Source organism: Parasteatoda tepidariorum, chromosome 8 (genome assembly GCF_043381705.1).
Source record: "Parasteatoda tepidariorum isolate YZ-2023 chromosome 8, CAS_Ptep_4.0, whole genome shotgun sequence".
Taxonomy (NCBI): domain Eukaryota; kingdom Metazoa; phylum Arthropoda; class Arachnida; order Araneae; family Theridiidae; genus Parasteatoda; species Parasteatoda tepidariorum.
In genome coordinates, this window is record NC_092211.1 from 50,415,170 (window position 1) to 50,443,057 (window position 27,888).

Genomic DNA, 27,888 nt, shown 5'->3' on the forward strand with positions numbered 1-27,888 from the left:
TGCAAAGTAGTCTTCCTGTAATAGGTATAATATTATTTCAAAATGCGTTAAAATACGTTTAAATATTTTGCATCAAGTTTAAATTGGACTTTAGAGAGATTGCGTATAATTTTATGGATGCAAATAAATGCTGAAAAGATCGGAAAGATGTTTCAATTTTATGAAGATCTATAACTTTAAAGTAAGCCTTAAATAATTAAAAACAAAGCAACATGTATGAAATTGAAAATGCATTTATTTTAAACAGGGTAAAATATACAAAAACACAATGAACAACAAGCACATAAGCATTACAGCATCTTTACTCATGATATCACAGTCAAAGTATTCATTTATTATATGATAAATTTGGTGAATTTCTCATGGTGAAATGGTGAGTTTTATGAAATTTTATATGTAAATCTAAGATGATATGTAAGATATGCTTATAACAAATCTGTACAACAAATTTGCATGTATATAAATACTAACTGCTATCATTAGCAGCAGTTTAAAACCATGTCGAAAAGCTAATTTAAATAGAGCTCTTTTGTCGGTGGGGCAATTTAATATTATTTTGGAGAAGAAAAAATGTAGAAAATTAACAATATTTTATGGTGCAAACAAACTTTAAAAATGAATAGATGTCGCAAACAATAAGAAATGAATCTTTAAAACAATTAGATATTTATAATTTTTTCAAAGGCGGTAAAAAAAATATAGGAATAGCTTTTAAAATTGCAAAATTTAATATAATATAATAAATTGTTGTTTAGCGAATCAAATATACATTGTGCGTTATTACAAGTGTTAATTTGATGCTATTGAGTATATTATGTATGTAAGAGATAAAATTACAATGTTAGTTCAACAAATTCTAAAATGAAGCAGTGTATAAAATAGCATACATTTACTTAACAAGATGCCGTCGCTTTAACAAAACGATAAAAACCGACACCGCGACACTTTTTTTTTTGTACATTTTGTTCATGCACCCCACATGTATTTACATTTTTTTTCAATATTTTTAAATGCCCTAAAATGTTTTTTTTTTATACAAATAATGAAAATTATTTATATGTTGTTCCGAAATCTCTAGCTTGCTCTTAAACTGAACTAAATTTTAGAAGTAATTTAATTCGAATTTTTTTTCTCTACTAAAGTATTCGTTTTCAGCTAATTAGAAATGCTTGCATGGAATTTTGACGAAAGTTTTGAATTGTGATAAAGTTTTCTTAACAGTGCATTGACAAAGTTTCAAACTTGATAATTTACAGATAAATATTATCCATTATAAATTATACTTATGCTTCAGACTGCATGAATTACATTTACTATCTCGATAAACTTCTCATGCTTAACAAAACTTTAAATGCACGCCGAAGATAATTGTTTATCATATGTCATAAATATAGCTAAATCAAACTTGATCAAAATATATAATTAAATTTAGAATTTAATCATAAAGTTCTGAGTCATCGTTCCTCCCAATTTATAAAAATTATGCATGTAAATTTATGCATGTAGAAATGTATTTAACTTTATAAATTTATCAAATTTTAATTAAGTTCTGCTTTAAGAACTTACCAAGTCTATCATAGTAACTTATTAATTATCATAAATTATCATGATTAATTATCATAATAACTTAAGACTTGATTGGTTTCCAATGAAAGCAAGGCAAAAATAAATAACAAAGTTGATGGCTTCCAAAAATAAGTGTTGCGTAAAAGCATTTAAAATTTAGGTCAGTTTTAGAGCATATGATATCACATTTGTCTTTTATCGTCTCCATGGTTCAACGTTTTGTTGGGTCAGCATGCTGGTTTTTTGTGTATGTGCACGAGCTGGAAAATTTGGTTTTTGTGCAACTGCAGATTGTTGCCTGGATGGAGCAACAGCAGCTTGTTGTATTTGTTTTCTCACCGGAGCAGATGGTGCAACGGCAGGAGCATCAGATTTGAACATAACATCGGCTGGATCATCACTTTTGGTTCCAGGTTCGTTGGTTTTGACATTGGCCCTAAATCCGTTTTTGTCTGCTACGTACTCCACGACTCGCACTGACCCATCTTCATTTCGAACTGTGTAACTGCCGGTAACGGTTCCAGAGGCGTCTGAAGCTTCATTTCTTGCACTACTACCACCGGTGGCTTCAGCTTCGTAGTTGAAGGAGTAGGGAGATGGCTGATAAGAAGGTTCAGCTGCTACCTATTCGACCCAAAGAAAGATATATTAAATAGAGCATTGTAAGCGACACTGTTTTCTACAAAATGTTTCATTTTCTTCAAAATAAATGTACACAGAAAATGCATTACGTTACAATATTTAAAGTACTCACTTGTTGCTGACTTAAAGGTGCCTGTTTGATGGCAGTTGATTGAAACATTGGTTTAGCTGCAGCTGAATGATGTGCGGTTTGTGATCCGAAGGCAGAAGTTTTAGATGCATGACCAGCCGAACCAGAGGACTTGTAAGTTTGTGGTGCAGGAGCTGCTTCTTCCTGAACTGCTGAAGAATAAAACTGAACATCAGCTGGGGAGTCACTCTTGGTACCGAATTCATTGGTGTTCACTGATGCTCTGAATCCTCCTTGATCAGCAACATAATCAACGGTTCTTGTTCGACCATCATTAACACTTAAACCGTAGGAGCCTACAACTTTTCCAGAACCGTCGGCAGATTCAGATCTCGAACTTGTTCCGTCATCTAGTTCAGCCAAGTAGTTGAATGCATAAGGTGCATATGAGTCAGCACCGGCACTGTATTGATCTACATTCTAAAATAAAGGATTTTTGATTAACATGGCACATTGCGAGAAGCAAAAACAATAAGAAATTATAAAGGTCAGTGAAGTAAAATATGGCGATGTCAGCAATAAGTGTTCAAAATTTATTGACTCAAAGCTAAATCTATGTAATTTATCAAAATATTATTTAACATGTTCTTCTATAAGTCTATCACAAAACACACGCATATTTTTACGTAGTAGAACAAGCTACGTACTCGATTAACCTTGCTGATGAGTTTCAAGTAGTTAATGAATTTCATTCGCTATATACAGCTAATTATAAAGTATGAGGATTTTTAAAATTAGAAGAATTAAATTTTGGAATTGATTTTCGGAATTTCACTTTCATTTGCCTTCCTAGAATTGAGGAGAAATTTTAGTTTTAATTTCCAGGATAGTTTTTGCTCTTAACAAACGTTAGGTGATTAAGCATAATTTGACGGAACAAGAGCTTTAAAAAATAGTTGGAAAATAAGAATTTTTTTTAATTAGAAGAGAAAATTTTTTTATAATTTTTGGAACTTTTGCAGATTTTTCCTCAAAAAGGAAAAGCAATAAAATTATATGGTTAGAAATTTTGAACTAGTAATTTTGTATGATATTTGTCTGCTTTTGAGATTTTTTAAGTTTTCTTTTGACTTTTGTTTAAACAGATGAATACTCCTGAAAATCTTTTTGAAATTAAATTATGATGCAAAAATGAATACATTTTTCAAAATTCTAATTGCAATCAAACATGTAACACTAAAATGTCTTTATGTATACGCTCATTCCAGAGTTGCACTAACATAAAATTAACAGAAAAAAAATCCGTAGAAATCCCAGAATAATGAATACCGGAATTCCAACTTCGACGAAGGCTTTGCAGGTTATTCGTTTAGTTAAGTAAATATTAACGACCTGCTTTTTTTTGGGAAGGAAGGAATAAATAAATTAAATAGCATTCCCCTCTCTTTCTACATCTCTCTTATATAAAAAAAAAGTAAGGTGTTTTTGAGGTTAGCAGATGTGAAAAAAAATACACCTGAGGTAGAAAATGAAGTTATGTTTTGCACCAAAAATAACCTCATCAATGAACCTCAATTTCAACCTCATTTACACCTCATAAAATCATCCTCATATATACCTCAGCGGTACTTTTAAGTAAGTTGGGGGAAATTAATCACAGCTCAAATATACTTATTCGCTTATAGGGTAGAAGAAATAGCCTGTACACCCCAAAAATAACCTCTCTAAGCTGGTTGCTCTAGAGTAGATTTACAACAACCTCAAGTGTGAATAAAACAGCTTCATACATCTTGCTTATACACCTTGAGAGGTTGATCTTTTGAGGATGTTTTTGAAATCAACTTCAAATAAACCTTAAATCAACCTTGACACCTCAAAACCACCTTAAATTTTTGTAATGGCTCTCTCCTTCTCGAATAAAACCATGAAGAATAATGTTTGAAGAAATCAAAGAACTACCTGCTGGCTTTGGAATGAACTCTGATACTGATTACTGGAAGTTGCAGCTTGCGATTGGAAAGATGATTTAGTATTGGAACCAGCTATTTTTTGTTGGCTAGCACCTTTGAAAGCAGGGGCAGCGGGAGCATCCATTGGAGCTGATGAATAGAATTGGGCATCTGCTGGAGAATCACTTTTGGTTCCGAATTCGTTGGTGTTGACTTTGGCTCGGAATCCAAGGTGGTCAGCTTCATAATCAATGGTTCTTTGTCTTCCATCGGCAGTAGCCAAACTGTAAGAACCGACCACTTTTCCGGATCCATCAGAAGATTCGGATCTTGAGCTACTTCCATCTTCAAGTTGGGCATCGTAGTTGAAGGAATATGGAAGTGGCTTGTAATTTTCTTGCTAATAAAGAAAATTGTGGATTAAGTATTTATAAATAATGCTAGGTTAATTAATTGTAAGCAATAAATTGAAATTAATGAGCCATTTATTTTTTTTATTTGGTTGGTTACCTGGATAGGTTGTTGACTGAATGCTGGAGCAACAGCCTAAAAGATAATCAGGAATTAACTAAAATTAATAATTAATTCTTACTGAATTTGAACTTAGAGAAATGGTCAATGGTCTTAAAATTAGTATTCCTTATTAAGACTAAAAGTATAGTTTTTAATTGTTTTTAGGATATAAATTTAATCGTTTAGAAGGATTTCATTTATTAAAATAATGTAAAACTAAAATAAATAAAAGCCACAAATTACTATGATTTACAGTTTATTTCAGAACATATTGAGAACTGTTGCGGGAATGCTTTACATTGTTTTTGGAATATTTTACATTGTTTTCGGAACATTTTACATTGTTTTCGGAATATTTTACGTTATATATTATTATTTACATTGATATGTATATTAAAGATCAGTTTTATACTATTATTTCATAATTCCATTGATAATCAATATATTTTTTTACTTTCAGAAAAAAGGTGATATGAAAACCTTAGAGTGCGTTTCTATGAGTAAACTATTTAACATACAAACGTAAATTATGTAAATATACTATATGTATTTACTAAAAAATTATCATTTATATCCAAAAGTGTAAATTGTTCAAATGAGCATAAGACGTAAGTTTACCTGAATGGGTTCTTGGCGAACTGGAGTCGTTTGTGAATATGAACTGATCTGTAAAACATGCCTTTTTAGTCAACTATTTCATATTTAACTAGCATTGATTCAAGTAAGTGAGCAATATTTTTAGAAATATAGCAATTGATAGTTTAATTTGATCTGATACTGATTTTTATTTATTCGGTTACAACTTGAACTATATTGCATAATACAATTAATAAAGGCTTTAATGAGCTTTTTTTTTTAGTTAAATCACAAAATTTAAATTCAATACATCCACTTATTCGACTGGTATTTATGAATAAGAACTGATTATTTACGAAGTACTTATTGTATTCTTAATTGGTAATTAACAGCTGCAATAATAAATAAATTAACAATTATGGCCTCTTTACTATTGTTCTTAATAAACCCTTTCGGTCTAATCGGGAAAATATGTCCGGGGTATCCCAGGTATGATTATATGTAACAGGATAATATATACAAAAGCATAACTGGGGCATATGTGTTCTGTCTAAAAAACCCGGTGGAACACATATGTCCCCCCACCCCTTCCCCCGATCACCCAAACATGTATTTTTAATTATACTTTGGCAGAATATTGTCTTTTTTACCTTATTTGATTTATTGAAATTGTAATTAGTCATTTTATTGGAAAAGAGAAAACTAGTCTTGAAAGAGTTGAAAAGATGAAATTTATTAGGCAGAATCAAAGTAGGAGAGACATTATAAAGTTTTAATAAGTAATTTATTTAGTCGAAAAAAAGACATAAAAAAGATTTTTATCTGGCTATTAACAAAATTGATCTCTTGATTATACAAAATATATTTAAGAAAAAACTTTTAAACGCTTAAAAGCATTTATTTAAAATATTAAGTTTCACATTTGAATTTTTATTAAGCCAAGCAAAGATATACTTTTGATGAAGAATATACTTTCCTAATTTCAATATTTGGAGCGATAATTACGTGTTTCGTTTCTGATTTGTTTGTGAAAGCTAGGGCTTCTCAATTACTTTAGGCTTTGAGCCTTTAAATTTTCTTTCAGTTGCTTGGGTCACAAATCTCTTTATGGTATAGAATAAACGTCTTTCGAATTTATTTGCAACAGAAATAAACATCGAGAACGTTAATAGCTCTTTATCTTTTCTTTAATCCCGAATTTTTTTAAAAAAAAAATATGATAATTAAGTTCCTTAAATACACATTTTACCAAATTGTGAATAAAAAAATTGATATTATTTTACCTGTTTCTGTCCAGCAAAAGAGCTAGATTGGGCATAAGATGTAGGCGCAGGTGCTGCTTGTTGTTGAGGCGCTGAAGAGTAAAATTGTGCATGGGCTGGAGAATCACTTTTTGTTCCCAATTCGTTAGTTTCGATTTTTGCTTGAAATCCTCCATTTCCAGAAGAATAATCAACCTTTCTCATTCGTCCATCAGCCACTGAAAGGCTGTAGTGTCCAGTTACTGCACCAGAATCGTCAGCACTTTCACTTCGAGCACTACTGCCACCATCTTCTAATTGTGCTTCGTAATTGTAGGAATAAGCACCTGAAGCCCCTCCTGTATTGTACTGAATAGGTTGCTGTTAAAAAAAAAAGAAATAAACTTCGTTACATTTAAATGCAATCTAAGAAATAAAATCATGCATAAAAATAAAAGGTAATTAAAATTGAGAGATAATGGTAAGTTGTAGCAATGGCATAAATAGAATAGCTAGATTGCAGGCCTTATTTCATAAAATATTTAAAATGTTTAAAATCTTCAAATGTGTTTTTAGTTAGTAATTTTTTATTACAAGTATTTCTAATGATTATGACTAGTTTAGCTAGCTACATAAAAAAAAGAAAACAAGATTAAAAAGTTTTTTGCCAACACAAACAAAAACTTGGAGAAGTAATTGCTTAGAAAAAAAAAGATTTACTCTTTCAGCAATTTTGATGTAAAACATCCCGAAAAGGCATAACATATAAAGAACAGCTTATTTTCTAGCATTTGCTTTACTTGTAGTGCAATAAAATGAATGCAATATTCTAAAATTTTAAATTCAATGTTCTATTTTACTAAAGTTAAGTACCAGAGTTGATCACATCTTGATGTGCAACCAAGATTTCTGTAATAATAGAAATAGTAAAATTCGTAATACTAGTTTATGATTGCAAATGGAGTCATAATAAAAAATGCCTATAATTTCATATTACAAGTCATTATGATTACAATTAGGGTATAGTAAGGCGGAATGATGATGACAAAATTGATAACTTATAATCACGATTCGAGGTAATTGATTACTTGTAGACAATTAAATTTTGAACAACGTTATACCAATTCCCATTGTATAACGAATAAAAGTGCAATTTTAACTCATTACAAATTATTTTAACAGTTTTAGAGACATTTTAAATCATATGGCAATTGTAACAAATATTTTTTTACTAAAAATTATTGCGAGAGTTTAGGTATAGAAAAATTCCATGATATAAAATTTCTTGAATATAAATCAGTGATACAAAATTATCTGGATGGCACAGTTGGCTTGTCGTCGGCCTTCTGAGCCCAAGTCTGCGGGTTCGATCCCCGGCCCAGACACCGGATTTTCGGGATGCAGAAAATCCTCAGCGGCCATGTCGTATGATTATGCGGCATGTAAAAGATCCCTGGAGTGCCTTATTGGCTCTTGGCATTTCCGGCAAAATTAAATTCCTAGTGCACTTTAGCATCCAAATAGAGTCTCGGTGCTGCCATCTAGTGTGGCAGAAATTAGACGTCCAAATTAACATGGCCAACAGTATCTCACCCATTGTGGTGGTCGTGAAAGAGTGGATACCTCTTCTGGAGAACGCACTAGGTCTGCTCATCGGGAAGACTGATTGTGCAGCTCATTGGAAATAAAAAAAAATTATTTTGACAAACTTCAAAGAAACAAAAGTTCAAAAAATGTGAAAAGCAAATCACTTTCACCCAAGCCCCAAACAAGCTCAATTTAAGCTGATCGCGTTATTCAATATTCTTTGCTATTCTAAGAATCCTCTTGTAATTGTCGCCATCTCGTGTATGACCTTATTTTCTCTGGTAAAAGATACTTTTTTGCGTGTGTCCGATAAGACATATATTAATAAAAAATAGAGAGATTTTGGATATAGTGCTATAGTCTCTTGGTATATATAAAGTTATTTGAACTTTATTATGCATACGCAAAAGTCTTTTAGCAAACAACAGAATTGTAAAAAATTGCAAATTGTTAGAAAATAAATGTAAATAGAGTTAAGGTACAAGTTTTCCTCCCTTAAAATTTGATACAAAATTGTTACTTATAGAACATACCTGTTCAAACTGAGCTTGGTTAACTTTAGTTTCTGCAAATCCCTTCGCTGCGTATTTCTTTGGTGCTGCAGGTGCAACGGGAGCTGCTGGCTCGACAAATGCAGATTTAAGAGCCACATTTGATGGATTGGAACTCTTAGTGCCAGCTTCGTTGGTGTCAATGTCAGCACGGAATCCTAGTTCATCAGCTACGTAGTTTACGACCCTTATGGTGCCATCTTCATTGATGACTTTGTAGCTCCCGGTAACTTTACCGGATGCGTCAGCGGATTCTTTTCGTGAACTTCCATCAGCTTCGTACTCGAATGAGTAGGGCTGAGGAGCTTGCACTGGGGCAACAACTTGGACAGGGGCTACTGATTGTACAGGTGCTATTGCTGGCTGAGGAGCTGGTTTAGAGGAATGGTAGGATGCTACACTAGCGAATTGGGATGGCTGAAATGCAAATATCGAATAGATTAAAGCCAATTTCGATACATTGTTTTTAAATATATATAATTTTTTATATTGTTTTCTGCTTTACAACAAACAAAAAATATCAACTACATAATTGTTCAAAATGTACTATTTTTAATTTTTTTCTATTCAGATATTACCTTACTAGAACTGCTCTATACAAACTATTAACTTTGTCCATAATGTAAGTATTGAAAAATGAAAAATAGTTTGGTATAGGCCTACAATTTAGAAGTTCGTAAATATAAAAATGCAATGTGAATAATGGAGTCAGTTATTATATAATTTTTATTTTTTTTCCTTTTTACATGACAACGTGCCCCAATTGTTTTTTTTTGAAAACTCTGTATTTTACTGCCTTCTCAATATTTAAATTGATATGATGCATACAGATATAAACTATTAATTTATTTTTTATAGCATATTATGAAACTTTTTAACAAAATCAAATAAGGAAATCATCCTACATGGAAACTCAAGATTTTTTAACTGGTGTGAATGAAAAAGTGTTTAAAGTCAGAATCCAAAATAAACAAGAAATGGAAACATGGCTCATTTTTATAATATTGTGTCATAAATACGCATGCACTACTGTAGAATTTTCAGCTGACAGTTTGTATGAGGGGGAAAATATAAGCTAATATAAATATTAAATATAAATAGGAAAATATATTTATGAAAACAAACTTTGATCTGCCCCGCTATTTGCATACATAATGTTTTATATTAACTACCCTTAATGTATAATTTTTAAATGCTTATGAAAGATGAATCTAAAAGCATCTACATAATACTGCAGTTCAATTTAAAAAACAACTTAAGTGATTCAAGATGGATGTCGAAAAAAGTGGATAAATAACTACTTTCTTTCAACTGCTAATGCTATGAAAGCTAAAATAAAATTTCAGATAACTGATAAAACAAAATTTATCTTCATATTTTTTTGTTGCAATATGTGGAACAAAATACATAGAACAAAATATGTAGAACAAATAGTATTGAACAAAAATGCCAATTATGAAAAAAACTTAGTTTTAAATTTTTTCTCGCTTACGTTGATTCTTCTATTGCACGGTAGATTAGGGGTCTCAAAATAATACTCAAGAAAAGAATAATTAAAAACACTATCGTAATGCATCGGATTATAATTATATCGGACCGAAAACATGAAGACCTGTTTGATTGCTGGAGTTCAAAGGTGATTTTTAGAAATGCCTCCAAGTTCCTTAAAGCAATAAAACTGACTTCATACAAAATCTTTCAGTAGTGATTCGATAACGTTTTTGTTTTGCTTTCCCCTATGTATTTATTCATTTGTGCTCATTCTATTGTGTATTCTTTTTGGACCTCATGTGTGAATAGAATTTTAAAAATGAAACTAAAGACGACACACACAACACCCTGTATTTCTGGGCTGCGACTTTTCATCGGGAACAGTTTTCATTGCCCAAAAATATTGAAAAATACATTATCCCGATTATGTAAAATTAAATATTATTGTCCAATTACAAACACACACAGAGTAAGAAATAACTAAATTTCAATACTTTAAGCACATAATTAATATTTAATAGAAAACAGAGGGTAGTGGGAAATTATTTGCCGCAAACTAAAAAAGCTCTGGTCAATGAATTAGAGAATGTTTTCGGCATAATAATATCCCATAGAAAAGTTAAAGGCACAATGTAACAACTATATTTGAATTTCTTCCTACGAAAAATGAACATTGATTTTGTTATACATAGCTTTTAATTCAGGGGAATTTACAAAGCAATTAGTAATTTTAAATAATGATTTCAAGAGTTGAAAAAATAATTTTTAATTAGTTAGTTTGTATTTTCAATTGTGTGACTATTTTTTAATTATTATTTAAAAAAAATATTTCAAGAGGCTTACCTGCTTTTGTGCAACATTTTTCTTAGACCAACCATTTCCGGCAGCAAAGGTCAGTGCGACAGCGGAAAATAGGATAAAAGTCTGAAAAATGTACATCATTATACTTTGTTGTTATAAATAAAAACATACAATTCATTTATTTTATCAAATTTTATTTAAATTTTCGAATAAACTATCAGTTTAAAAAATTACGTGTAATTTTCTTATTAAGAGAAATAGTGAGTACTGTTAAACGAAAAACTTTTATAAAAGAAGACAGTGATATAAAAAAAAAGAATGGGATAAAAAATGTAAACAATTTTGAATTTTAAGTTTATACTTTTGAAAAATATGATCTGTAATCAATAGATTAATAACCATAAGATAAAGACATTTAAAAAGTGAAATAAAAGTAAAAAAACAGCAACTAAAAGTAGCATCAGAGAATCTGCATAAATAAGTTTGAAATATATATGCAGTTGTTTCAATTTGTTTGCTTTCAATAGTACAAAATTTCCTCATTTTGCTTTTGAAATATTTCATGTAAAAAGAAAATCTTTTGTAATGTATAATTTTTAACATAAAATTGATTGTTATGATTTGTTTATCTTTTAATCCTTGAAATTCAAGATAAAATATTTAAAATTAAAATAAATATGGCAAAAGTGCCTACTTTAAACTTAAATACAACAAAAACCTTTACAAATATTAAATATTAAGATTCCAATTGGCACCAGCTTATGTTTTATTCGTCTTCTGGAATGTTTCATTCATTTTCCACAAGTAAAGGTTTGAGTAGAAAATATGGTAATAATATATTTTAGGTTATGAAATTTTAAATGTAATAACTCTTTCAGTTTCACATTGAAAACTTATAATGTAATAATTAATAATACGGGACAATATTATTACTTTGTTTTTCGAATATTAATTTTTAAGTTACCTTTTTTTTTAAAAAAATACCATCTCTTGATCCCTGAGTCTTAAGCTATATAATTATTGCTCTATCCTAAAATCATTTTTAAAAAAATTTTAATTCACAAAGAAAATTACTTTTATTCGAAATCGTATTTTAAACATTACGTACATTAGGTAAGCATATCTTTGTATGTATATATTATTTTTAAACATATTGTTTAGTAAATTATCTATCTATCTATATGGATATATATATGTTAACCATTTTATTAATGTTTTTATACTCTATAATTAGTGGTACGTCTGTCAATTTGTCAATTGATTTTATTATCAAAATAAATCTCTAAAGAATTTATTTTTTTTAAAAAACTTATCTCTACGTGGGACTAAAATCACCGCTATTTCTTCATTTCAGTTGGCAACACTTGAGTCATACGCAATTGTGTTGGGCACGTTGCTGTCTTTTGAAGACATGCACATACAACACAGGTTAATATGTTTTTTCAACAGTATTAATTTTTAATTAAAAAATTTTATACACCTGTAAAAGAAGTTTCACTTTAAATTTTTTTCAAATGATTTTTAATATTGTTTCTTAAATTTTTTTTTTATCTGAAAACATTTTCGGAAGTCAAGTGTGCAAAAACAAAAATATGGTGGTAAAACTAGATTGTGTCCAAAGGTACGGATTTGTCTTGAATGTTTCGAAAAACTTAATGTTTCAATAGTATGAGTTAAAGTTAAAAATCCGATAAAAATTTCAATGAGAAGTCGCGAAGTTGCCAATAAGTCACTATAGTCAGCTAGTATTATTATAAATTTCAGTCGCAATTGTTTAGAAGCAATTAGCAATTTTTTTAGATAATTTCAATAAATATTTAAATTAAAATTTTTAAACAATTCAATAATATTTAAAATAATGACAAAAAATAAATTGATTTAGTATTTATAACGCCTCTAGTCATTTTATTAATTCTAAACATTTAAGTGCAAAATATTATCCATATCAATTTAAATTTTCTTCAAAAACTTTTTTAAAAAATTATAAATATTTGCAAAAATATATTTTTTATAAACATCCTAATTTTTGTTTGTAAAAAAATACAAAATTTAGAAAATAAATAAATAAATGAAAGTAATCGAAAGTCAACTGCTTACCTGTCTCAACATGATGTTGAAGAGATGATGAGAAAAGTGAGAGTAACATGTTCGGGGATCACCATACCCTTTTATAGTGAGACCGAGAGTGAAATATCACGTGAGATGGGCGGGGGATGATCTGGATCTCCCCAAGGATGGCTCAATCTTCATCCCTGCCGGCAAGGTCATCTTCAGATGGAGTGATGAGTAAAGCGGGATGATCGGAAGCTGAAGATCACATCTAACCTCGTTATGGGTGCCCCGAGGAGAACGAGTCGCCAATTTTGGCGAATTTCCTGCCTTTGGATACGGAAATATGGGTAATAAGTAGTTACAAGTTTGGACGCATCATTTTTTGATGGAAGGTGCCATTATAGCAATTTGTGATTATGACAAAAAATATATATATTTCTTTTCTTGAGTTTGAGTTTGGAAATTGTTTATTTTATTTTATGTAGATAACCATAGTGTATTCAAATCGCATTTGAAAATTTGTTAATCTTTTTCGTTATTGTAGACTTATATCTTTAAGATACCACCGTAGTATCAAAGAGAGAATAGATCCTTAGCAGTGAAAAAATATCAAAAGAGAGAGTTTGGCAATTGTTTATTTTATTTTATATAGATGATTACTATAGTGTATTTTAATTTAAATAGCATTTGAAAATTTGTTAATTTTTTTTGTCATTGTAAACTTATATCTTTAAGATACCACCGTAGTATCAAAGAGAGAATAAATCCTTAGCAGTGAAAAAATATCAAAAGAAAGAGTTTGGCAATTGTTCATTTTATTTTATATAGATGATAACCATAGTGCATTTTAGTTTAAATAGCGTTTGAAAATTTGTTAATCTTTTTTGTTTTTGTAAACTTATATCTCTAAGATACCACCGTAGTATCAAAGAGAGAATAGATCCTTAGCAGTGAAAAAATATCAAAAGAAGAGTATAAATATCATAAAAGATTATCAGTACAAAGTTTCGATATTACTCTATACTTAATCGTATCGTTAATAAATTTCGACTCATGATTCAGTTTATTATTATCGATAGATATTATTGACATTGATTGAAATTTGAATAAAATTGTGAGCGTTTTAGTAACCAACCGGCTGTGGTTGGCAAATGCATAAGTTCCAGAAATCTTCTCCAGTTGAAGTTAAATTTAGCGTATTATTGTTCAGATAAATCAGAAAGGAATTTGAAGAAGAGCCTGAGAGCTGAAACAAATCTTGATAGGCTATATTAAGCCTTACCTATTGAAACGCAGTGCTATAAGCGAAAGCAGAAAGCACGCCGCACTTTACTATACTCAATACTCAATAAATCAGAAATAAAGTATATAATTGTAAAAAGAATCTGCTTACAACTATATTTAACTTAACTTACAAGCATTTTAAAACAGGAAATGCAAAATGAAACTATAATTTTAGTAGCTGTCAGTTAACAAGTATAATTCGATCGCTTAATTTGACTTGAGAACTACTCGTTTATATGCTTCATTAATTGTTGTGAACAAAAAAATTATGAAAGCAGTAAAGGGAAATACGAGTAGAATGTAGTAGTAGTAAATGAAATATAGCTCATTTTCTTTTAACTATAACCGTCGTTGAACAGCCGACCCAATTTTTGCGTTTACGACTATTAATGTTCAACTTCGCAGTCTCTCATTTTTGAACTCAATCCAGAAGACAAGGGAATTCCTGGATCAAGTATTGGGAGAAATTCGCCTTCGCTGAAGACTTTTGATGGAACTAACCCGCATTGGCGCTACATGGAGAGGAAGACCACGAAATCTTCCCACGGCTATACTGACGGCAAAGGCACTCTAACCTATGATCCGTCTACCACTGAGGATATTTTACGTTAGCACTGTGGTTGATGCAAGCCAGATACGGATTCGTATCTACCAGTCATCGCTGGGATTCGAACCCAGTTCACCTCATTGGAAGGTGAATGCTCTGTCCCCTGAGTCCTTGTGGCTCTAAATCTAGCTCATTGAAGTACATTCATATATCATATTATTATTATATAAAAAAAGTTATAACTTTTTTAGAATATTATAGAACAGAAGTATGGATACCAGCCGACACTATCGAACGAAATTATTGATAAAAAGTGACATTATCCAAAAGGTGATGTATCGGTAGTACTGAAAGGAAGAATAGATAATTTTTAAATACCACTAATTATACCTTTGTCATGCTATTTTATAGTGGATATGAGGTCAAAATAGTTAAATAGATAATAAAAAGAAAATTTCAAATAATTTGAATAAAATTAATTTCGTTTGGCTTTTTATCAAATTGGAATTCAATTTCCCTTTAAATACCAGAAGTTAGAGCTTTAAACTAGAAATTTCCTTAAGCTTACATTAGTTTGTTTTCTTAGGCTAGTGTTTCTTTTTCGTATTGAAAGTGAAAATTATTTATAAGTGATATTTTTGCAAATAAATTTTAAAGACACTTCTCTCTTTCGATTAAAAATAAATTTCATGATTTAGGAAGAACTATAGATCATAAAATTATCACAGTTGTTGCTTAAATTTTGTTTAAAATTATATAAAAATAAATATTGACGTATTGTACATTTTGTACGCATAGTTATATATTCATAGTTTTGAATGTTATTTTTTAAAGGATGTAAAAAAATTTCGATACTATGAAAACTAAATATATCAACTTCATTCTTATTGAAAGTTCTTATTGAAAGATTACTTTATCTGGGATTAAAATTTTCATGCAGGAAGGAATATTATTCCTGTTTTATTTACTAAAATTTTTATTTGTTAAAGTTTCGTACGGAAGGGATATTATTCCTGTTTAATGCATATTAAAATTTTATTTATTAAATTTTCATACATGAAGGAATATTATTCCTGTTTTGTATACAGAAATTTTTATCTATTAGAATTTCGTACAGGAAGGGATATTATTCCTGTTTGATGCATATTAAAATTTTTATTTATTAAATTTTCGTACAGGAAGGAATATTATTCCTGTTTTGTATGCAGTAATTTTTATCTATTAGAATTTCGTACGGGAAGGAATATTATTCCTGTTTTGTATACAGAAATTTTTATCTATTAGAATTTTGTTCAGGAAGGGATATTATTCCTGTTTGATGCATATTAAAATTTTATTTATTAAATTTTCATACAGGAAGGAATATTATTCCTGTTTTGTATACAGAAAGTTTTATCTATTAGAATTTCGTACAGGAAGGGATATTATTCCTGTTTGATGCATATTAAAATTTCAATTTATTAAATTTTCATACAGGAAGGAATATTATTCCGGTTTTATATACTAACATTTTTATTCATTAAATTGTTTCGTCCAAGAAGGAATAGTATTCCTGTTTTATGTACTAAAATTTTTATTTATTAAACGCTTCGTACAAAAAGCAATATTATTCCGGTTTTATATACGAAAATGTTTATTTTTAAAATTTTTCGTACAGGAAGGAATATTATTCCTACGTCATAAAATAACTACTCATACTTAAAATTACCACACAATTTTATGATAGAATAATACATGATGCAATACATTAATTATCAAATTTCTCCAAAAATAATTTGTAGGAATTATAAATTTTTTGACATGGAAAATTTATGAGACATTTTAATATGGATACCACTAAACCTGGTGTGATTAGTGCTATAAATTCTATATCCAGTCCATTATGGCAAAATTTAATTTCATGTTCACATGTTTTATTCCATGTTTACAAATATTCACAAAATAGTGCCATATGAGATAAAAAAGCAATTAAGCTTTAATATAGAGCAATCCTTAATAGTCCCCCTTCTATAAATTAATAAGTAATTTAAATTGAGGGAATGAAAGAAGTATAAACAAACAAATAAGAAAAGTTGTTTAAAAACGTAATTTCAAAAAGTATGTTATTTGTGGGAGTTTTTTTTAAATATATTTTAAATACAAGAGGTTCATTCTTAAACCTTTTATGCGGGGTAAAAAAACTGATAAAATTACCGCATCACATAATTGTGACATTTCTGGTTTAAAAAAGAAGACGAAAAAGCAATCCTGGTTATAAAAACCAAAATATACGGTAATTAAACCATTCATTTGATAATCTTCCCGTTTATGTGAAAACTCTGGTTTTCAAAATTATAGTTCTCATCACCACACATTTAACCGAAGGTTTTTATGCCATGCTCTAAGATGGTGTGATGAAATTTTCAAGTTTTACTACATTTGTCAAGGTTTAAAGAATGTTATAAAACTATATTTTATCGCTCATTTTACCAAAAATCATCACCAAAGAACTTCGGTAAAATCTTTTGAGCTTTTAGGTGTTCCCGTAAAGTCACAAACACAGTAAATTTTACCATATTCTAGTAGTTTTAATCATATTTTTTTTCAGTGTAGAACGGAAGAAAAGACCTGAGACACGAAACGTTAACAAAATTCTAGGATATTCTTTATTATTTAAAAGTAATAAAAATATTTAAAAGTTTCCTTTCAATAGATCATGTATTCCAATTGTGAAAAACCAACATTTCAATAACTTGAGTGTTGTAAATTCAAAAATATGTACTGGATTTAAAAAAAAAAGCTTCATAATCAAGCATAACTTAAGAAAATTTAACCACACATTTAAGTTCTTTATTAATCCTTAAATACAGAGTTTAACAGCTATTAAGAAAACTTAAAAAATAAACATTTAAAAAAAACTATTTGTCATTAAGAGGAAATAAAATTATTTTTGATTGATAGAGATTCTTACACAAAATGTCTAATGAAAAAAATAGAAATGTACATATTTATCCGAACATATTTGCAAGAATTTATGATAAGATTTTCTGATTGAATATTCCAAATTAATTAATCCGTTTAATTAATTATCTGCTAAACGTGTTCCTCTCTAATTCAGATTCAGCGATAAATTAGTAATGAGGTATTGTTTTGGCATAACTCTTTTAGTAAATTAACGAAAATTTGCCAGAGGCATTTAAATGATGATAAAACTCTTTTCTGAAGGGCAATTACAGCGATCTGAAAAATAACTTAATTTTTATCATAGTTTCTAGTTGCAAATAAAAACCTTTTGACGAAAAATTTTAATGTTGACTAATAAAAATGATTTATCTTTTAAAAAATATAATTTTTTCAATCACATGACATGATTCCACTTTGAATGAACAACGAAGATCAAAATATCCATGCTTGTAATCTGCATAAAAAATAGTAACAGTATTTACGCATAAATTATTTGTTTATTCCTTATTTAACGGTAACGGTCCTTGTAATTTATATTATTCCTTCTGAACAAGTATCATTCTCCTTTTCTCTTTTTTTCGTTATTATTTAGGAGCAAAGGCTTAGAACTTAATGTTATGTTCTTGTTCATAGAGAGCTTGTAAAGTAAGTATTTTAAATTGCAAAGAAATCCAATAAAATATTTTTTGAACTGTACCTAAGCAATCTCATAGGCAATAAAACCAAATATTGAATAAGAATTTAAATAAAAAGTTTATAGAGGAAGTTGAAGTGGTAACCGAGAAAAATAATAATGCTTACATTTTATCTCCATATTATTTAATTGAAAATGTGAGATTTGGAGGTTTCAGATAGCTTGGACTGTTCCTTTCTCATCGTTAATACTTTATGAAAAAATTTAAAAAAAAATCTATTACTATGATCGATTATGTCTAAGTTATAAACTATCTTATTAAATAAATAATTTATGTAGAAAAGAAGAATTACTTAGAGTAATGTTGAACATTTTTATTTCATAAGGTGAAGGTTCAATAGACGAGAAATAAACTTGTTCTAATATTGACATCATGTGAAATGCTGAAATCGAAATATTTGTGGTATTTTCCTTTATGGACGAAATAATCTAAAAATGCAATACTAAGTAAGATATTGAGTCCGAAGCCTTGAGGGAAAAAGTGACCCAAGTCACCGCAACATTTGTAACACTTTGCAATGGTCTAAACATTTTTCATTTATTTTGACTTTAAATTCTGTATAAAAAATGTTTCTGACTGTTTTCTACAGTGTTAATAAATCATTTTTCCATTTTTCTTACATCCGTTTGCAACATGTCAACCACATCTGATTATTTTTATGACGTGTTTCAAAGTTTTTATTAATCGTCAAATGTATATATACTTTCGTTTTAGAATATTGAAATTAAAATTTTTAATTCAAATGCATTCCATTTTAAGTTTAAGCTTTCAGATATTGGTAATGTATAATTTTATCTAAAATATTACTTCAGGGTTTGCTGTTAGTACTAAGTTATAAAAACATTTGCTATTTGTTAAAATTTTTTTCTCTATAAATGGAAATTCTAATTGTCAAATAAAAAAAATTTCGGTACTAGTATGTGATAGTTTTAATGAAAATAAGTGTAAGCACCTAAAATTGTAAATTTACGCAGGGCTTCTTATACACTTAATTTGAAAATGGAAAGGTCATTTTATAGTAAAATACTGTAAATAAATCATATTTTAATGCCATCATCTAAATTTTCAACTTTTATAACTTTTTCAGTTATGCTCAATTATTACATTTTTGTCTTTTTTATCTAACATTTCTAATTTTTTATAAAAAAATACACAATGTTCATTCGGTGTTGTACGTAAAAGCGTACTAAATTTAAAGAAAAAGAATTCTGCTTATTTTTTTAAAAGAAAAAGTCTTATTTTTTTACAACTCGGAAAAAAATCTTGCTTAAAAAGCTTAAAACAATGTAGGCAAGCCTTTAATTTATTAGATAATTACATACTTCTTCCGAAAATTATTTAATGTTATAGCAAATTAAATCTTTTTTTAAAAAATTAGTCTTGTTTCACGAACAAATTCTATAAATTTCGCTATCGCACAAATTCCTTTTGATCTAATAAAATCAGATCTGATCAGATCAATTAATCAGATTTGCAGCAACTTTTCAGGCTTGAGAGGATCACTCAGAATAACAAAATAATTCATTAATAATTATAATTACTATTCCATGCTTGCTATTCTTGATGTCTTACCCTTATATAAAAGATTTTACGTAAAAAATTTTTTTAATCTGATTACAAGTTTTATAAAAAATGCGTTTCAAATGAGATAGAAAATGATATGAAATGTTAAATAAAATTAAACGAACTACTACGTAAAAGTTTTCAATTGACTTCGCGGAAAATACTTTGCTCGTTTTATACACCAATATGCGTGCTGCAACCAGTTGATATATTAATCGCTTATTGCTGTATTATTTTATTTAATGCTTCTTTTAAAATTACTCAAGTTTCACTTCCAAAAAGTATTTTTTATATTTCGTTAGAAATAAGAATTTTATTCATTCGTAGTTCACTATCACTTTCTCTTAAAAACTTTATCATTCCTTAAATTGTTTCATTCCTATAGTACATTTTTTCCTTCCTCAAACGTGTTTCATTCATAGAGCAGTAATGTTGGTACAGCGAGGGCTGCGGGATGAATTTTGTCCCAACAATAAAACCACATGAATGGTGGATGATTCAAGGTAAAAAAAATTTTTACCTTCCGTTTCTCCTTGTTACTTCAACAGAAGAAAAGCAATGCACGAAAAAAAACACCTTAAAATATGATAGTTTATTAGGTTGTATTTAGTTTAACAGAAAAATTTGTTAAAAGAGGACCTTATACATATCATTAATAAGTTTATTTAACAATTTCGGGAATTACATTCGCTTTATTTATTTTATTAAAGAACTTTTAGCACATGCTTCTCTTCATAAAAATATCATATTAATCTGAATAATTCTATTTCTTTAATTTGAAAATCACCCTCATCAAGATTTATTTCATAAATTTTAATAATTTTTTTTTCATACTCATAAAATCCTTTATACTTTTAAATCTATCTTATAAGTCCAAATAAACAATTAAGAAAGCAACTTCACAATAAAGTAAGCAATAAAATATAGAATTATTTATAATTAATATATATTTTCTTTAAGAAAAATTTGGTTCTAAAACGTAATCGGCGAAGTCTTGGCGGCATTTTTTTTCCGGTTTCGTTCATTCACGTCGTATTGCTTTACTCTTTCTTTTGCTGTAAGATTTTTAAAGGAAAAGCTCTTCAATATTTATCAATTTCAGCAGCTTAGTAGTTAGTTCTTTGATGAAATCGTGAAAAAACTGAATTAATAAATTATGAACGGAATGAAACTGAATTAATAAATTATGAACGGAATAAAACTGAATTAATAATAATTTAAAACTAGCTTTTTCAACCAAATCGTTAGATCTATCGTTAGATGCAATGGTACATAGAAAATCTAGAATTTTGGCAATGAAATTAAAGTCGGTTCTGTGTTGAACTATGATGTGATTCAACTATAAACTATGATATGATATTGAACAAATAACCCCAAGAAAACTTAAGCGGATATTGCTTGATTAAAAAACTTCATTGGTTTCAAAAATATTAATAAGTAATTAAATACTAAATTAATGGTTACTTCCCTCTGCTTTTTTTTTAAGCCAATGAAGTTTTTTTTAATCAATTTTATCAAGTATTATTATTTATGTTTCAACGTTGAACTATAATATATGATTTAACGTTGAACTAAGATATGATTCAATGTTAAACCGCTATATGATTGAAAAAATATTACGATATAATTCAGTATAGCACCATATTTACGCTACACAAGTTTGAATGATAATTATTGTTCAGCACACTCCAAAATTTCTGGCAGTCTAAAATTACCGATATTTACAAAAATACTTTCTTAAAAAAATGGAATAAACCTCAATTTTCTCTGGCATTACCTTTTAAATAAATAAATGAAAAAGTAATAATGAAACCAAAGAGCTGTAATGTAGGTATTGCAAGCGCGCTTTTCAATTTCTTCATCTATCCTTGCCCCAAACATCAGAATCCCCTCTGTCACGCGATCCCTCTTTTTCGGCGATTTTACCGGTCGAAGAAACAAGGGCATTAGGTGACAGAGTTCTCGTAGATTTGTGCTTTAAAAATCAAGGGAGGAAAGTTTAAAGCTTTAGTGGTGTTGAGATTTGCAGAACAGTAAAATACTGAAACATTTGCTGCATTAAAAGTTATTTTGGAATTCCAGTTATAACTTTCAATACTAATAATTTTGAGTTACTCACTTAACTAATAGTAAGTCTCATTATGAAGATATGTGCTTTTCTTTTAAATAGGATTATTGGAAGCATCAGTGAACCACATTTAAATTTTTTTCACGTTAAATTTTAATAATTTGGCAAACTGTTGAAAGTTTAATTACAAAATCTATTCTTCATTTTAATATAACTACTTCTTGCATGATCGAATACCCTTTAAATAAAGTTGCGCAACATATGAGATTATTTTTAACAAATAAGATGATTTTCAACTAACTCAAAAATTTACTCTTTCCTTTTTTTTAAAGAAAAATAATCCTGTTAGAATAGTTCATTTCTTGGAGAGTGGAGAGTAAATAAAGGATTTATGACTTTCTCCTTACAAAAGTATCAACCAAGGACACGCTACCAGTATCCAATAAATCGGCAATTATGGTAGCGAAAGTATGTTGATCTTTAAGCAACTCTTTAAAAAAATGGCCAATTTTCTGACATTTAATATTCACACCAGGTTTAAATCCTAAAGAAACTGATATTCATTAAATATAATCGACAATTCCAGATTACGATAGATCCGAAGATTAACTATAATCTTCAAAATGGAGTATATATTTATCGATTATCGATCCTCAGCACTGGTCTCCAACCCCCTGGCCGAGGACTGGTACCATTCTGTGGATCAAATAGAACCGGGCCACTGTAAAAATATTAAACGTTGGCCGGTCCGAGGAGATAAAAAGTTTGGGGAGCATTGCTTTGCAGAATCTATTTCAAATATGGTTCAAAATGTTTATAAAATTAATATTATTCTTCACAAAACTGCAATTTCAAGTTAGTCAAAATAGTTAACATTTTTGATGACACTTATCAAATTTCTCAAGATTTAAAAAACAGTGAAAAAATTAATAAGTGTAAAAGCTCTAATACATATGCAAAGCAAATTTGAGTTGAAAGAAATTTCTGCTTGACCTTTAGTGAATGAGAAAAACTTAAAAGTTGCTTGAAGAACTGTTGTCAAAACAATGATGAAGAATTTAAAATAATTTCTTGAACTTGTTTTGTTGCTAGTGTAATACGTATATAAGTAACCAAGGACAAGGGTGTAACTCGAAACAAGAATGTTAAAGTCATACTGACTTTGACAGTTGTGTAAAATACGCCACTTGAAACAAATAAAATTGAATGATGGAACTAATGAAATTTCAAGAAATTATTGCGCATTTAATATTGATGATAGAAATGATTTAAATTATTTACTGTGTAGATTTCGATTTATTAGCGTTTTCCTATTAATGCAAACATGTTTTATTACTTACGTTTAAATGTGTGAAATAAATATAACTTTTAATTAAAATAAAGTAGACGAATAGAATCATGAAGGCCGTTGATAGTAAATTAAAAAGCCTTCTTTTCGACCAACATTTACATTAAGATGAATAAATTGTTTATATTAAGAATTGAGTATACATTGCAAATTTTATTAATACACTAGCTGACTGCCCATTCTTCATACTGGTTTAAAAAGAAGTAAACAATCAATCAATCAGAGCTGAAAAACGCAACAAAATTGTGCAAAAAACTGAAAAACATACTAAAAAACATATACCAACACGATCAATAAAGCTAAAATAATTTATCTTTTTTGTATGTAAATAAATTTTGCCCTTCTTGTTAGCTTTACGTTATTAGATTAAGCAAAAAAAACATTTTTTGCAACACATTGCATCATTATATTATGAAGTAATGTGCTGTCTGATTAACTGAATCCAGTATCATTTGGCATGATGCCGTTGCTTGAAGCTAACTCATGATAAGAAAATTTTGCACAATCATGCGATTCTCACCACCGTTTATCCACTTGGAATGCCCGTAAAAAACTTTTTCCACAGTATGTGCATTAAAACTGCAATGTCGCAGTTTATTTTAGATACCAAATATACTGATTATACCTATATTAGTGTATTTACTACTTGTTAAAACTGCACCAATTACCATTATATAGCAGTCTACCATAATTTAGTACCATATTTAAAAAATAGACACTAAATTATATTATCATAATTTAGTGTATATTACCAAAATCAATTAAACAACATTAACGTCAATAATAGCATAGCGATTTTTTATGCTTCGCTTAAAAAACTCGATACCATTTCCATATATTCAATTTTGCTTTTAAATCACAGCTTATTTTTCATTTCAATTTGTATTTATTATCAAAATTAAATAAGCATCATTGCAGTCAATGATTATTTGGCGATTTTTTACCCTTCTATAAAACAAATTAATAATATTTCTCCATAATTGTTACCAAAACTAATTAAGCATCGTTGCCGTTAATAACAATGTGGCGATTGCTTGCAGTTCATCTCAAAGAAGAAGTTAATTTTCCCCATTTTGTTTTTCAGTACATAATTTGGCAACATTGGCGAAAATTGGAGTCAATTATAATATGGTAATTTTTTGTATTTCTCTTAATCGATTTAGCACTATTTCTCCATTCATTTTGCTTATTGGCAAACACTTTTTTTATTCAAATACCGTTGATTCTAAATTCTTCAGTTTTATATTAACACATTTTAAAAGCATAACTATAAAATTAACGCGGGATTTCAGATAAGTTCAAAAATTCTAATGCCTATGCTACAACGTATCCTATGCTAATTTACCACTTTCAAGTATTGAACAAGTATCTTAAATAACGAATAAAAAATAATTAAATACTAAAGAATGTGTAATTAAATACTAAAGAAACTCTTTTTTTTCCCATTCATAAGTGCTATTAGCCGTTTTGCTAAGATTTAGCTATCACTTTCAAAATTAAATATGAAAATGGCACATAATGCTAATATGTAGAAAAGTCACAGTGTTGGGTACAAAAATGTGATCTTATCTTTTTTAATGTTTGAAAAGTTACTCTAACGCTGGATGTTTTAAGCTTAAAAAATAGGCAAAAATTAAGAATTATTCAATGATTTTAATGATTTTTTAATGCTTTGAAATTTCTTAACAAAATGGCAGTATTTAAAAAAGTTAAATTTTTATGTAATATTTCGGATATTTTTCGGTTTTATAGTCCATTAAATATATTTTCCAGCAAATATTGTAAATAGCTTAAAATTAACGAGTCACTTCGAGTTTCAAAGCACTCTAACCGTAACCTTTACATTTTTGTTGGTTAAAAAGTTTTGGAGGTATTTTAAATTTTGACAATATTTAAAAGTAACAATTTGAAGAAATTTTAAAAATGTTTAATATTTTTTTTATAGATCAGTTAAACTTCCCTCAATTTTTCTTTACTAGATGCATGGTATAAATGTTCTCCTTGAGCTTAAGACATTTCGAAAAACACTCTTAAATATGTTTCGGAAATTTTTCAGACAATATCGAAATACACTGAAATTACTTACAAGGAAAACTTACTTAGTGTTTTTCATCAAAACCTCTCCCCTAAGCAATTGAAATTCGTCATTAAGTTCTTGGACTCTTGTATATTAACGTTAACTAACAATTCATATTTATTTTATACGATAAAAGTCTTCTATAAAAATTATAAGGCATTTTTAAAATCATAGTTTTAATTTAGTCTATTCATTAACTCAAAATTGTATCTTTTTAAATCAGATTCCTTGATTGAAAATTAGCTCGATCCCCTACCTTGGAGAGAAAAATCTAACAAATAAAATTTTCAGTTATTCGCGATAGGAAAAGAATGGGAATGATCGAAAGCTATTTCATGATTATAATTTTTTCCGAAGCATTTAAAATTTTAAATGGAAGAAAAAGGAAATAAAATAAATTGCTTCTGTAATGAAACATTGATGATTAAATTCAATTTTGATTTAATAGCTATGATAGAAACGATAGAAAATAGAGCATAATTATTTATGAACATAATTATAAATGTATCATTATTTATTGTAATACATTTATTAATGATTAAAAGAAATCGTTTCATAGATTTTTTTAAATTTTTAATTCTAATATTTAAAACAAGATTTCACAGTAATTAAAATGCTTGCATGAAAAACTTAATGTTAAACCTGATAACTAAGCAGTTTAAGAAAATAAGGTAGTTTAAGAAAATTAAGTAGTTTAAGAAAATATTTTTAAAAAAATTATAATTTATTGAATTAAACAAAAAAATGATTAATTATTTTAGAAAATGTTTCTTGCGTAAAATTGTTTATGTTAACTGCCAAATTGTTGTGTTAAATTGTATTGCTAAATTGCTATGTTGTGTCAAAATAACTGCCAAATTCTTAAGTCTAATTGTTATGTCCCCCCCCCCCATTTCAAAGACCCAGAATGTGTTTGAATTCGTTGACAGAAATATATATTTATTAAAAAAATATTTGTTTGTAAAAATATGTATTTATTTAAAAATATTTCTGTCTGAATTCTTTAATGAATTGAAAGAACTAATTATTATACTTATTTTTATGGGTGCTCTGACCATAAAGATTATAGCTTGGTATATGAAAAATTAAACCATTAATTGAAATGCTATTCCTGGTGTAGAGTTTTTAAGCACAGATAGACAGAACATATGTACTTATAATATAATTATCTACATTTTCTTAATAATTTCTTTGAATTAAGAAAGATCGTATTATAATTTGAATAAGCACAATTTTTCAATATTTTTTTTTATTTATACTCAAATTTCAAGCTTTAGAAATCAATTGTGTAAACTGATTACTCTAATTTGACAATTTCACTCAACGCTTCACACTTATATTGCCCAATCTAATTTCTCCATCTGTTTTCCAACTGTTTATTGGACAAATGATACCACACCCAATTCTTAATGATTAAAACAAAACGAACAAAACTGTAACATTGCGATGAAAACCACGCCTCGCTATCGAACTGTTTATTTTTAATGATCGTTTCTTACTTTTTTCATTAAGATTCCATAAGTTGACTTGTACTATAAATTTTGAATTGCTTGCTTTGAAATATTACTATCAAAAACGTTTATTTAAGCTTCAGAAAAAGGGAGGGAGAGACTTAAGCTCTGATTTCAATTATTATTTCCAATTTTGATAATAGGAAATGTTCATGAAAGTTCCTTGATCCCTGATAAATATACTCAACTATTGATCTCCGTCCCTGTTCGCAAACACTCCTTTACCCCTAATGATTAACATGCAATCGTATATGACGGTTTGCTTTGCAAAGAATGCTCGCTTTGCTCACTACTAAGTTTAAAAAAACGGACCTTAGTTACTTAAAAAGTGTAACAGCATGACTAATACTCATTCGTCAATGAGTAACAAAAATGATGAATTAAATTATTATTATTGAGCTTGCATAAGTATTATTAAAACATAATATAGACTACGTTGATTGTTGATATAAACAATTCGCTTTTAACTTTTCAATCTTTCCCAACTTATAGCCCAGTTTGTTTCAGTTTTAGGTAGCCCATGCGAGAAAAGAATTTTCATTCAGAAACTTGTACACAAGTACGTTTATGTTTTCATGCTCATGACGGCTCACACACTTTATATTTTAATTCTTTTCCAACGTGAAAAAGAAATGAGGACTCTTTGTCGGTATGTAAAATGTGATCACCGTTTAAACGGTGTGCGAATTCTCGCAATTAGTGATTAATTATTAAAACACACTAAATGCATTACATTTAACCTAGTACGTACATCTATTTTTTTTTAAATAGATGTACGTACTAGGTTAAATGTAATGTTATATATATATATAT

The 27,888-nt window shown here is 28.5% G+C and overlaps 1 protein-coding gene across 1 annotated transcript; it reads right to left on the bottom strand.

Annotated features, from left to right (window-relative positions):
• Positions 1–217: 217 nt before the first annotated feature.
• LOC107444453 (uncharacterized) lies at positions 218–13,268 on the bottom strand. Its single transcript, XM_016058589.3, has 9 exons — positions 13,085–13,268; positions 11,030–11,110; positions 8,678–9,112; positions 6,600–6,938; positions 5,359–5,406; positions 4,738–4,773; positions 4,238–4,627; positions 2,321–2,758; positions 218–2,190 (listed from the first exon to the last, which is right to left on the bottom strand). The coding sequence occupies exons 1-9, from the start codon at positions 13,094–13,096 to the stop codon at positions 1,762–1,764; spliced, it is 2,208 nt and encodes a 735-aa protein (XP_015914075.2). The 5' UTR covers positions 13,097–13,268; the 3' UTR covers positions 218–1,761.
• Between the last annotated feature and the right edge of the window lie 14,620 nt (positions 13,269–27,888).

What these genes read in the sequence shown, in the direction of transcription:
- LOC107444453 (XM_016058589.3), bottom strand. An exon ending in AAAATGTTGCACAAAAGCAG is followed by an intron (nt 9,113 to 11,029) that starts GTAAGCCTCTTG and finishes TTTGCATTTCAG; the next exon opens with CCATCCCAATTCGCTAGTGT. An exon ending in CACCTTTAAGTCAGCAACAA is followed by an intron (nt 2,191 to 2,320) that starts GTGAGTACTTTA and finishes TGGGTCGAATAG; the next exon opens with GTAGCAGCTGAACCTTCTTA.